The sequence below is a fragment of the Dunckerocampus dactyliophorus genome, chromosome 14, assembly GCF_027744805.1.
Source record: "Dunckerocampus dactyliophorus isolate RoL2022-P2 chromosome 14, RoL_Ddac_1.1, whole genome shotgun sequence".
NCBI lineage: Eukaryota > Metazoa > Chordata > Actinopteri > Syngnathiformes > Syngnathidae > Dunckerocampus > Dunckerocampus dactyliophorus.
The window spans coordinates 15,553,296-15,565,265 of NC_072832.1; the positions used below are offsets into that span (position 1 = coordinate 15,553,296).

The 11,970-nt window shown below is 41.8% G+C and overlaps 1 protein-coding gene across 4 annotated transcripts in view; it reads right to left on the minus strand.

Moving 5' to 3' along the window:
- The window catches only part of mcph1 (microcephalin 1), a 45,852-nt gene extending 34,032 nt beyond the window's left edge, over positions 1-11,820 (minus strand). For 2 of the 4 annotated variants that reach the window (XM_054798549.1, XM_054798548.1), the window contains exons 1-13: positions 11,780-11,814; positions 11,273-11,334; positions 11,075-11,166; positions 10,582-10,700; positions 10,398-10,482; positions 10,020-10,131; positions 8,945-9,076; positions 8,789-8,869; positions 5,268-6,392; positions 3,292-3,404; positions 1,194-1,231; positions 166-328; positions 24-101 (exon numbers count right to left, since the gene is read on the minus strand). In XM_054798549.1, coding sequence (XP_054654524.1) covers positions 24-101; positions 166-328; positions 1,194-1,231; positions 3,292-3,404; positions 5,268-6,392; positions 8,789-8,869; positions 8,945-9,076; positions 10,020-10,131; positions 10,398-10,482; positions 10,582-10,700; positions 11,075-11,166; positions 11,273-11,306 — 2,172 coding nt within the window. In that variant the 5' untranslated portion in view covers positions 11,307-11,334; positions 11,780-11,814. Of the gene's footprint in view, positions 1-23; positions 102-165; positions 329-1,193; positions 1,232-3,291; positions 3,405-5,267; positions 6,393-8,788; positions 8,870-8,944; positions 9,077-10,019; positions 10,132-10,397; positions 10,483-10,581; positions 10,701-11,074; positions 11,167-11,272; positions 11,477-11,779 lie in introns of those variants that run through there. The other 2 variants (XM_054798550.1, XM_054798551.1) reach the window with 2 other exon arrangements.
- Between the last annotated feature and the right edge of the window lie 150 nt (positions 11,821-11,970).

The following is an 11,970-nucleotide window of genomic DNA, read 5'->3' on the forward strand; positions in this document are numbered from 1 at the left end:
TATCAACTAGCAATGGTACTCACCTGCGCTGCCGGAAACACCTCTGAAAGTTCATATGGTTCCTCTGGAAGCCACTGCCTTTGCTCCAAACACCACAGAATCTAAGAATCAATAACAATCATCAATTTCTGTCATGCTATGATGGACACATCAACAACAACCTACCCATTCAAATGAGAGGATCCAGCAGCCACGAGCAATTCCCAACAAAACATTGAGCGTCCGCCTGTGTTGCCCGGAAACCACGTGAGTTGTGCTCTTGCAAACTCGATTGGTAATAGAAAAGCCACCCAGTGCTTTCACCACCTGAACCACCAAGTGCTGCTTCCTAGATGAGGTCAACGACGGTAGGAGGGTAGGACAAATGCACTAATTACATATTGTTTGCCACAAATGCATTACATGGATCAGACTTTTCCATACATACAGTACATACACACACACATACTGTATATATACATAAACTATATGCACAAATATACTGTATATACACACACACGCGAGCGCACACACACGGTCCTCGGGTTACGTACGAGTTCCGTTCCTCGACTGTGATATAAGTCGAGTTTTGGTGTAAGTCGAATCTTATACCTAAAACAACTCCTAAGTCGCTCACTGTATCAGAACACACAGAGGACATGAAATACAGTAATAACACACTACCGTTAAATACAAGACTTAAATGAAACAGTAAAAAAAAAAAAAAAAATCATAAAATGAAAATAATGAGAATCAATATTAAGACCACTACACTAGTTATTACCATGTCTTTCAGAGGATTGGTGGTGTTAGAGGTTTGTAATTTACGAGCGTCTGTGAACGTGCCATATGTCCTCTTTGTGTGCATGTGGCTGCATGCAGAGAGGACAGTTGAGTTTAGCTTTATCCTTAATTATGAATTATTATGGTCGCACCACAGTCCAGTGTTGAGTAGTGTGGCTTGCGTTTTTCTGCGGTGCGCCACATTGTAACTAGTTCTCGAGCAAGTCTCGTGTTGACTTACCAAAATAAAGTTTTAATTTATCGGCAAGCATACATAAACACAAAAAGGGAGAAACTTGGCGCACCAAACCCTGAGGACCACCTGTATATGCTCCCTCACAACCCACCATAGCCGCAAGTAGATTGCAGTCCTGTGGAAACACTGATATTTATCCTAAGTGATTCTGAATGTAATCTTAAGTGATACTTACTCAGTTGGCATGCTTGTCATGACCAGTGTTCTAAAGGACTGTAACACAGACATTACAATACATTAATTGAATTGGTCATGAATCATATTTCTTTTGCGAGCATTTTGCCCCTGAATATGCATTAGTGTTCCATCTACTTCCATTTAGACAGCTATTACACACAGCATGTTTTTGGTTTTTATTGCTATAGACACGTATGTGTGACTTTATGGCACCATAAACTAGAGAAACGTGTGAATGTGTGAACATATTCACAAAATCAATGCAGTGAAATTGCCAAGAAAATACAGCACCTACTAAATTTGAAATGGATTACATAATACAGTACACTGTATAGACACAAGTATCACACACTTAATCAACTAATCAATCACTCTTTACACAGGGTAAGGTCCATAAAGGCATAGTTGGATGGTGATGAAGAACTTGCACATTTCCCTGACCTCAAGCCATCAAACACCGTTGGGATATACTAGAATGAAGATGACGACCCAGCAATCCCTCTTGAACAACACTGACTCACAAAGCAAGTCAAAACTTCTTTCATTTCCTGTAGATGCTGTAATCATGAGAACAAATTCTTGTCTGTTTTGTTGTGAGGTACTGCAGGTAGCAAGAACAAGGATCCATATCTAACAAAAGAAACAGACTGAGCTTGTGAGATACGTAGCAGCAGAGTGAATTAAAAACACAATCACAGTCATTGAGGCAGAACTGTGAATTTGATGTATTTGGTCTATCCGGAGACTGTAATAATCAACCATAACACCTGAGTAGTGGGTCCAAACAGTTTTCTTACAGCTACTGTAGTCCCCCAGCTGGAAGGGCCAAAAGCAGCTTGACAATCAAATTGTGGTGAGTCGGCCCTTCCTTCTACGTTAACCTCAACCCAGCTGTAACATTCTATGAATGCTGATAGGGAAGCTGGGAAGATTTAATGACCAACACATTACAAAGGCTCCTCCACTGGTACCCAATTAGTGCAGCACTATATCGTGCTCCTGAATGACATCAGGGCTGTTAATAATTGTTTATTCTAAGCACTTTCCAACAACATCAAAACAACTCAAAACAAAGGAGCATGGCTGTTCTCATGACGAGAACATGAGAAGAACGAGTCATAAATAATGAGCCTGCAACAAAGAGCCGCCGTGAAATGCAGCACAGCCCCGGAGTGCGAAGGCCAGAAATTCTTCATTGAATGACAAGGTCATACTGACGCCCGCGTCTTGGCGCATGCTGAAAAAGACGTGATAAAAAAAAAAAAAAATTAAAAAATCAAAGAGGGACAAGGATGCTGTGTCTGTGCAAAAGCTAGGTGTCGATGGTAAACCAACAGTAATTACGAGATGTAATGACTCTTGAAAAATGAGAAGAAAAAAATGAAATGATTGAGGTTGTGAACACTGCCACTCTTCGCTGCGTTTAGAGAGGGATGAGATCATTTTGAGGCAGAGTGAAGAGCTGGAATACAAATTTTAATGCTTGATCTCTAAGGGCCCTCTATAGAATAGCTTCCTTGCCATAACCAGGTTTAAACCTTTAGCATGACTGCCTGGCGATTAGGATGCAATGTTTAGCTTTTTTCAGCTGCAGGATGTTGAGGTTACGGCGTAAAGAAAACAAAGGCCAGGTGCATTCACAAAGAGGAAGTGATATGCTTATTATCAGACGCTAAACAAAGGAAGACCCCAAAGACCACACAGACAGAAGCCCCGTGGTGAGATGTGTAAAATCCTGACAGCAATGGAAGTGTATGGCCTTAACAAGGAAATACTGTACCCTAATAGAAGCACACCACCTACAGTACATGCAAGTCGTGTGATCCTAAACTACCTGCAGCATGGAAAACAATGCCTGACAGGATTACATCATATTTTGCAGCTGCAAGTTAAAAAGATCAAAGCTAAACAAATCATTTGAATTTGCAGTCACAGCCAGTGTTGTGTGGTAACAAGTCATTTACACGTGGATTGGGAGGCAATTCAGGCAAAACCTATCCACATATAATTCAGCAATCATGCAGATTGTCAGAACAAGACTGAGAACATCAAATGCACGGTTACAACATTTATTTAGACAAATAATTTGTTTTTACCTTCACTTTGTCGATTTTCTGATGACTTGAGCAGGTGTGCTTATTCTGATTCACCCAACCTGCATTGGGAAGCTCTGTTAAAGCAGCTGCAGCTTCATGTTCTCTTCTTCTACCTACATTGGCAAGAAAGCACAAGTGAAAACAGTCAAGCAAATACAAAACAGACATTGCGTCCGTTGCCCACATATTGGCTGAGCTCAAAATGATACGTTGCACGCATTAAAAGAACCTAAAGTGCCAGTCACATACAGTATGGGCCAAAAGGTGGGCCACGCCACTCATTCAATGCATTTTTCTTATTTTCATGACTATTTACACGGCAGATTCTCAAAACTATGAATGAACACATGTGGAATTATGTATTTAACAAAAAAGTGTGAAATAACTCTAAATATGTCTTATAATTTTGTTTTGATAGCATTGCAACTCCTTGGCGTTCTCAGTGAGCTTCATGAGGTAGTCACTTGAAATAGTCGTCACTTCACAGGTGTGCCTTGTCAGGGTTACTTAGTGGAATTTCTTGCCTTATTAATGGGGTTGGGGCCGTGGGGTTGTATTGTGTGTCCAAACTTTTGTACTGCACATAATGTTAAAGATTAACTATATAAATATTAGTAAATATAATGTAGTATTACTGGTATGCGCACACAGTAAGTATTTAATATGTAGCTAATACTGCATAGAAATGTGAGAGTTCAGTGTTTCTACAAATTGTTACATTGCTAGTTTGCACATTAGTTAGTAAACGCTTGTGACTCATAGAGCAACTGATTCTGAAAGACAATTTTACACTGATAGTTTAATAAACAGTGAAAGTGTTCTCAATAATTTATATGACTATACAGGAATTGAAAAATGAGAAAATTACTTGCTTAAGCACCTAATACTTTATGGAGAAGCCATGGGCATTTTTAAATAAATCTTTAATACAAAATGCCACAAAAACATCTTAGGTATGTCTAATTGCATTGCAAAAATAGTTGTAGCTATAGAAGATTATACAAGGCCTGGCCCCCAAAAATTCAGATTTAATTACGGAACACCTCGCTATGGCATTGTTTCCACAAGCTTCTGCACGGTTACATTTTATTCTGCCCATAGTTGCATTCATTTTTCACCAAGATTTTTTATTGGTGACAGCAGCTGTTCTTCCACTGCCAGCTGAAACATAATCACCCATTCAGTATTTCCTTAAATCTAGGTGATCTTTTTCTTAAGCCAGGCAGTGTACAGTGGATCCCCACACATTTGCAAACCAGAAATAAATTTTTTCACCAAAAATAGGCAGTTTTCTCCACAGAAAGAAATCTCATTCATCCTAAATCAGTAATAATTTAGAAACACCTGATAATACAGGTTAAATGTACAGCATACATGCACCAGTGTAAAAAAAGCCCACAATTTTTAGGTTAATGTCTTTATGCTTCACTGATGTTTTTGGTTTTCAGCAGAACTTGAACGCACTGCGAGACGCAAAAGTGACACTTATATGACTCTGATTCCATCAGTTCATCAATCATCTTAGTCATTAGGAGTGAGTAACTATACATTTTATACTTGAAATTGCAGAGAGAATGGGAGGGTTCTGGAGCTGAATCTAATCTAATAATTACAACAATCAGTCTTATTGCAAATGTTAATCTGAAATTGGAGAACGTCAACATCAAGCTATCAGGAGTTTGGGGGTGGGCGTGTGTCAAAAATAGATATTTTTGGATTTTTGCCATACGCTGGTGGTCCCTGTGCAAAATGCTAAAGATCTACTATATTTGCTAATTAATGATATATGTCAGGATCTGTTATATAAAAATACAATATTCAGTCATTAAACTTAACATATGTGACCCAGAGATTGTAAGCCTCTACACGTTCCAACCAAAATGTCACTTCATAATAATTATATTTTTGAAACCGGGAAAATGTGTTATTGTTCATCAATATTCTCAAGTCTAAGGTATGGCTCCCTTGCTACTCACTTTGAAAAGTGTGAGATAATTGACAATCAGAGTGATTCTGCAGCTCCAAGGATGTCTTCGCCTCCATTAGCTTTGGCGGCTGAACAGAGGCAGACAACCTTTTTGCTGCACCTCCACTGGTTCTAACAAAAGGTAAAGTGCTTTGTCGTCTTTGTTTAGTAGCCAGTGTGGCATTCGAAGGATCCAATGCAGGCAGAGACTCCTTGACATCCTTTTGTGGAGGACTTTTACGCTCTGTGTTTGCAACAGCCTGCTGACTGCACCTGTCCCCCGTTTCCTCCACTTTCCTCTTCTTGGAGTTGTTAGTTGCTGTAGCAGCTCTTTTACTTCTTCTTTGTTTTCTTTTCTTGGGGAAAGAATCCATCTCAAAGGAAATGTGGAGATCTCTCTTGTCAGGCATAACGGGCAAGAGAGGCTTATTGGGTATCTTGTGATTGGTTGAGGAGAAGAAGTCCTCAAACACATCATCCTTTACCACAGGGGAACTGGAAGCAACCTTTTGAGATTCACTGGACAAACTAAGAGCAGAGAGAGAGGTTTTGCCTCGTGTCCGCCTTTTCTGTAATAAAGAATGGTCATTAAATAAAGTGTCATGTCCTAAAATGGTTGGTGCCAAAAGGAAACCTGAAGAGTTCACATCATCAGGACAGTTAGCCTTTGTCTCTATCACAGGCTTTGTCACTTGAATATTTCGCCTTCCCTTTTCTGACTTGTCGTCCGATTGTTCCAGTGGTTTAGCAACAGGACTGCAAGATTTTGTATGCGACTTGTCTTTGCCAGCTTCCCTGCCATCAGCAGATGCCACCTCCTCCACAGTGCCTTGTATCACACCCACAGACTTGGCTTTCCCTGTTGGATTTTTTCTAATTGAAGAACTCATTTGGTTTGTTTGTGAAGTCCCTTCTACCTCATTTTCCTCAAAGTCCAGACATTTTAAAGGGCTTATGAATGTGGGTTTTGAAATGGCACTGCATGGTGACAGCCAAGGCTTTTCAAAGTCTTTGGTGAGGTATTTGTCATGTTGTTTATCTTCAGTCGTGTCACTTTCTTCACAGACTTTTTCCTTATCAGGAGAGTGGCTGAGCTCAGCAACAGAGGCAGTGGAATCATCGTCTGAATTATCATCTATAAGAAAGCAAAAATAATCATCAGCACTTCAAAAATTGCAATACATTGTAACGTTAAAACATAATTTATAAGTCAAATATGGTTTTATGGATCTTTGCATCACTTCCTACTCCCCACAACAGATTGTGTGCCACCCACCCACGGTGGTGTTGTGAAAAGGCAAATTAAAATTAAACAACATGATGAATCATGCCAAAGGGATGTATTTCTTAGAAGCTGTCAGAGGAAAAAAAGGGCAAGTGAATAGTGCACATGCAGACGGTACACCAACAACACCGTTTTTTTTCTACGGTGTTTTTAGGCAGGTTGAAATCAGTTCGACAGCTGATATACCAATTCATTTACAGACAAAAAGACATGTTTTAGTTTCAGCCTTGGTTGGAATTGTTCTATAAAAAAATGCTTCTAAAATCACAATATTATTTGAAATTAAATTGTTTGTTTTATAACACTGATGGGTCGAAACAGCTCTTTGACATGAACACGTCTTTTTCTCTTGTCTTTTAAGTCTGTTAAAGCTGCACGTGATTGGTCAAAATGTGTCGATCCGCGCGTCGACACTAAGCAGAAGGAGGGTTTACACTGACAAGCAAGCTTGCAGTAACATGGCTCCCCCCGTTACCATGTTCCGAGGGAGGCGGCGAAAATTGAGTCCGAGTCAGCTGATCGGAGCTTTGGCCGTAAGGTGGTTGGTGCCAGTTGTGGCGGTAATCCCAGGACCCGTTGGTGGACACCAGTGGTGAGGGATGCCGGCAAGCTGAAGGAGGAGTCCTATCAGGCCTTTTTGGCCCATGGTACTCCGGATGCAGCTGACGGGTACCGGCAGGCCACGCGGCCTGCGGTGGTCGCTGAGAGAAAAACTCGGACATGGGAAGAGTTCAGAGAAGCCATGGAGAACGACTTCCGGACGGCCTCGAACAGATTCTGGACCACCATTCGCCGTCTCAGGAGGCGGAAGCAGTGCATGGCCAACACAGTGTCTTTGCAGGGATGGTGTGCTGCTGACCTTGACTCGAGATGTTGTGGGCCGGTGGAAGGCATACTTGAAGACCTCCTCAATCCCACCAACACATCTTCCAATGAGGAAGCAGTGCCGTGGGCTCTCCTATCTCTGGGGCTGAGGTTGCCAAGGTGGTTTAAAAAAACTCCTCGGTGGCAGACCCCCCGGGGGTGGATTAGATCCGCCTGGAGTTCCTTAAAGGCCCTAGATGCTGTGGGCGTGTCTTGGTTGACACGACTCTGCAGCATCGCGTGGACATTGGGGGTGGTGCCTCTGGATTGGCAGACTAGGGTGGTGGTGGTTCCCCTTTTTTTAAGAAGGGGGCTGTGTTCCAACTATCTTGGGATCACAATTCTTAGTCTTCTTGGTAAGGTTTATTCAGGGGTTTTGAAGAGGAGAATCCGCCGGATAGTTGAATCTCAGATTCAGGGGGAGCAGTGTGGTTTTCGTCCTGGTCGTGGAACTGTGGATCAGCTCTACACTCTCGGCAGGGTCCGAGGGTGCATGGGAGTTTGCCCAACCGGTCTACGGTGTTTTGTGGACTCGGAGAAGGCATTCGACCGTGTTCCTCGTGTTCCTGCGAATATTGGTTACCGGACCACCTAATTCAGGCGGTTCATTCCCTGTATGACCGGTGTCAGAGTTTGGTTTGCATTGCCGGCAATAAGTTGGACTTATTTCCAGTGAGGGTTGGACTCCGCCAGGGCTGCCCTTTGTCAACGATTGTGTTCATTACTTTTATGGACATACAGTAATTTCTAGGCACAGCCAGGGCGTTGAGGGGTTTCGGTTTTGTGGCTGCAGCATTGGGTCTCTGCTTTTTGCAGATGATGTGGTCCTGCTGGCTTCTTCGAGCCGTGACCGGGAGGGATGGGGGGATGGAAGGATGGAACGCGAGACCCGGGACGCGCTGAGAGACTATGTCTCTCAACTGGCCTGGGAATGCCTCGGGATCCGCCAGGAGGAGCTGGACAAAGTAGCTGGGGAGAGGGAAGTCTGGGCTTCCCTGCTTAGGCTGCTGCCCCCGCGACCCAACGTCGGATAAGCGGAAGAAGACGGATGGATGTTTTGTTGCGTTGTTTGACTGTAAACAGCTGGAAATTTACAAATAATACACCAATCAGATTGGACTTTTTCGGCTAATTGTGATGGGTCTTTGTTGTTGGTAGTCAAGCCCAAAAAACTGATTCCCTTAGAAGAGCCGAAATTTCCATCATTATTTTCTAAAACCTAAAGCAAACATTTTAGTATTGAATCTTGTAATTATTCCTAAAACAGTAGTAAGAGGCTTTCTTCTGAAGGTCATTGCAAATGAACCATTGCTAAGTAATGTGGGTGCTTTGGAAGAGCAGTTACTTCTTGCCATTTCAAAACAAGGAATGCCAATGCTTACACAAAAATTTGAAGACAGTTGGCGAGTTCCCAAGCGAAGGTTTCGGCCCAGAGAGTGAAGAGGATTCCATCATTTGTGAGGCTGAAAACAAGAGTCTGATGGTGAATGTTTGGCACTGCAAAAAAGATTAAATGTTTTGATCATCCTCATACTTACCTGTGGGTGAAATACTTTCATGTTTCTCTTTCATACGTTTCAGGCGCTCCGCCATGTAATCTGCCCTTTTACACGAAGGGCTGTACACAATTCCATTGACTTCATCAATAATGATAGGCGACACATCTGTGACTGTGAAGGAAAAATGCCAAATCGCACTATTTACTAGTGAGCTGAAAGGGATTACACATTTTTTGAACTAAAAATTTAAGAACACCAAAGTCAGCAAGCATATGCTACCAACAGTGGCTTAAAAGAACAACCTACAAAGATGTACAAAAAACTGTACATCCATCCATCTTCTATGCCGCTTCTCCCCATTAGGGTCACGGGAGCATGCTGGAGCCTATCCCAGCTGACTTCGGGCGACAGGCGGGGGTACACCCTGGACTGGTCGCCAGCCAATCGCAGGGCACATACAGACAAACAACCATTCACACTCACATTCATACCTATGGGCAATTTAGAGTCGGACTAATAACCTGACATGCATGTTTTTAGAATGTGGGAGGAAACCTGAGTACCCAGAGAAAACCCACGCACGGGGACAACACGCAAACTCCACACAGAAATGCCCAATGGAGAATCAAACCCAGGTCTTCCCAATCTCCAGACTGTTACTGTGTGGCCAACATGCTAACCACTACACCACCGTGCAGCCCTATATTTTTTACAATTTCAAATTAAACGGCATAAAAACTGTCGCAAATTTTCCTTTGGCCCAAATAAAATAATGTTATGCATGGCTATCACTCCCGGCTGTCAGTATTTTGTACATGTCCGTGGCACGTACACACAAACAAAAACAGTCTCACAGAGGTGACCAACAGTTTACATTCATGTTGTTGTGCCAATAAACTACACATTCAATCACAGCTAATGTTAGAAGATCGACTTGGCCAAATTGCGAACATTAGCTGACACAAAAATAACTAGTGCGCATGCGTGTGTTACGTCGGCGTCGCTTACGTACTCAGATCAAGAAGAGGCAGGATATAATGCTTGCAGTACGTGCAGATGTTGGCACCCTGCAAGCAGTTGGAAGGACCTGTCAAAAGGCAGCCTGGACGCTTACCTGATGGTTGCTTAGGAGCCATATCCTTCATCATCTTATCCAACTTCCTCTTCATGCGTCTGTCATTTTCTGGCGTCCTCTCTGGAGAGTCTCTGGGCTGCATGCAACGATGCTGCACCATTGAAGCACAAGCAAGACAAAAATGGGAATTAAATAACTGGACCTTTTAAGAGTATCTACATGTACAAATGTTATGTTTTAGGTGACAAAAGCCGTAAATCAAGCTTTTTGCTGCTGTGAGATGTACATTTCAGACTAATAATGACGGCTTATTGTATTCTATAAATAATCTTTCTGTTACAGCGACCAAATGTAATGTTTTGGATGATGCTCTCGCTTTATAATGACAGAAAAATCAATTGGCTAAACAGTACTCACTTTCTTGTTCTTTAGCACAGGATTACTGTCATCATTTGAGGCTGGATACAACTCTTCATCCACATGCACTCCGTCTTCATAACATCTGTACATCATTTCAGCAAAAACAACCAACATTACATTCTTCAAATAACATAACCAAAACATGCAATAAACATAAAAATTACACTATTTCAGTGCCTACCTGCCTATCCAAAGTACAGAGACTAGCTTCACATTGCTCTTCTTGGCTTTTATCCATGCAGCAGGATGACCGTTGTTAAATACGACATGGGTGACTTGTTTATTGAATGTTTTTGATACCTGTAAAGAATTGTAGGTTATGTTACACCCGCAAAGTCGCTGCGTGAAGAGTTGGTGCACTTTACAACACAGCTGTGTGAATCCTGAGAGACTGTTGCCATTATAAAATCTTATTAACTGTGCATGCAAAATTTTGGGACATTGTGACATTCCTATCGGTCACACAAAAATAGGCTAAATGCTGTTAAAAAGGCTTAAAAACCTTAAAACACACAGTCGTAGCTCAGACGACAAAGGCTAATTGTGTCACATCTTTCACTTTTGAACATTCTTAATTCTTATACTTATATTGATATAAATGTAAAAAAAAAAAAAAAAACCTCAGTCATGAATGGGATAATCGGTACAACATGAATGAATGGTTCTGTTTTTACCTGAGCGCCCATTTCCTGTAGCTGCTGAATGAAAGGTTTCGAATAGTTGGCTCTCTTGTCAGATGCCCACACATCCACATATGCAACGACATCTGGAATGACATTCATCCATGGCACACAAACACAAGCTGTGAATCGATGCTGCATCATGCATTGCATTTGAGGTCAATGAGCTGTAGTGCTGATGAGGTACATTACCTTTAAGAACTGTAACACGGTTGCTTGTTGTCATTACTGGCCACCTGAGCTCCAAGACTCCCCTTCATAAAAGAAATGTACTTACTTACACTGAATTTATCCATATGCATTTCTAAAGAGTTTTTTTGAACTGCATTGTGTACAGCATATTTCAATAGCTGTGCTCAAATCAATATCCATATGCTTTCGCAGATAACTATCCACTGCCGTTTCTCCCATAGTAGACGTGACTACACAGACAAGACAAACTCGACACCCAACAGCCTGAACATTAAATATATTTCGGTTTTATCGCGTAGTTCTGACGTATTAATCATTAGAGAAGGTCGTTACCCGAGACTGCATGTTATCTACAGTAGCTGGCTACCTTTCAACTTTAGCACAGAGAGGCTAACGCTTAACTTACTAGTTACTCGTGATGCTGATCGGCGTGGTAAAGTATATCAACTACGAACAACTCGGCAACGCGAATACTTTTATCCGCTAATAAGTGTGTCGTGTACTTACGCTGCCACTCTTGAATAAAAAGGAAGTATGGTCTCTATAATTCGCGCCTCTAGTTTGTGAAGCAGTGCATTATGGGACAAAGGTAATGATTTGGCTGAAAGCTAAGACGTCACTTCCTGAAGTGCAAGGCAACGATCACGTATTAAAACGATCAATGTTTATTATTATGTTGTATTACAAAACAATTACAT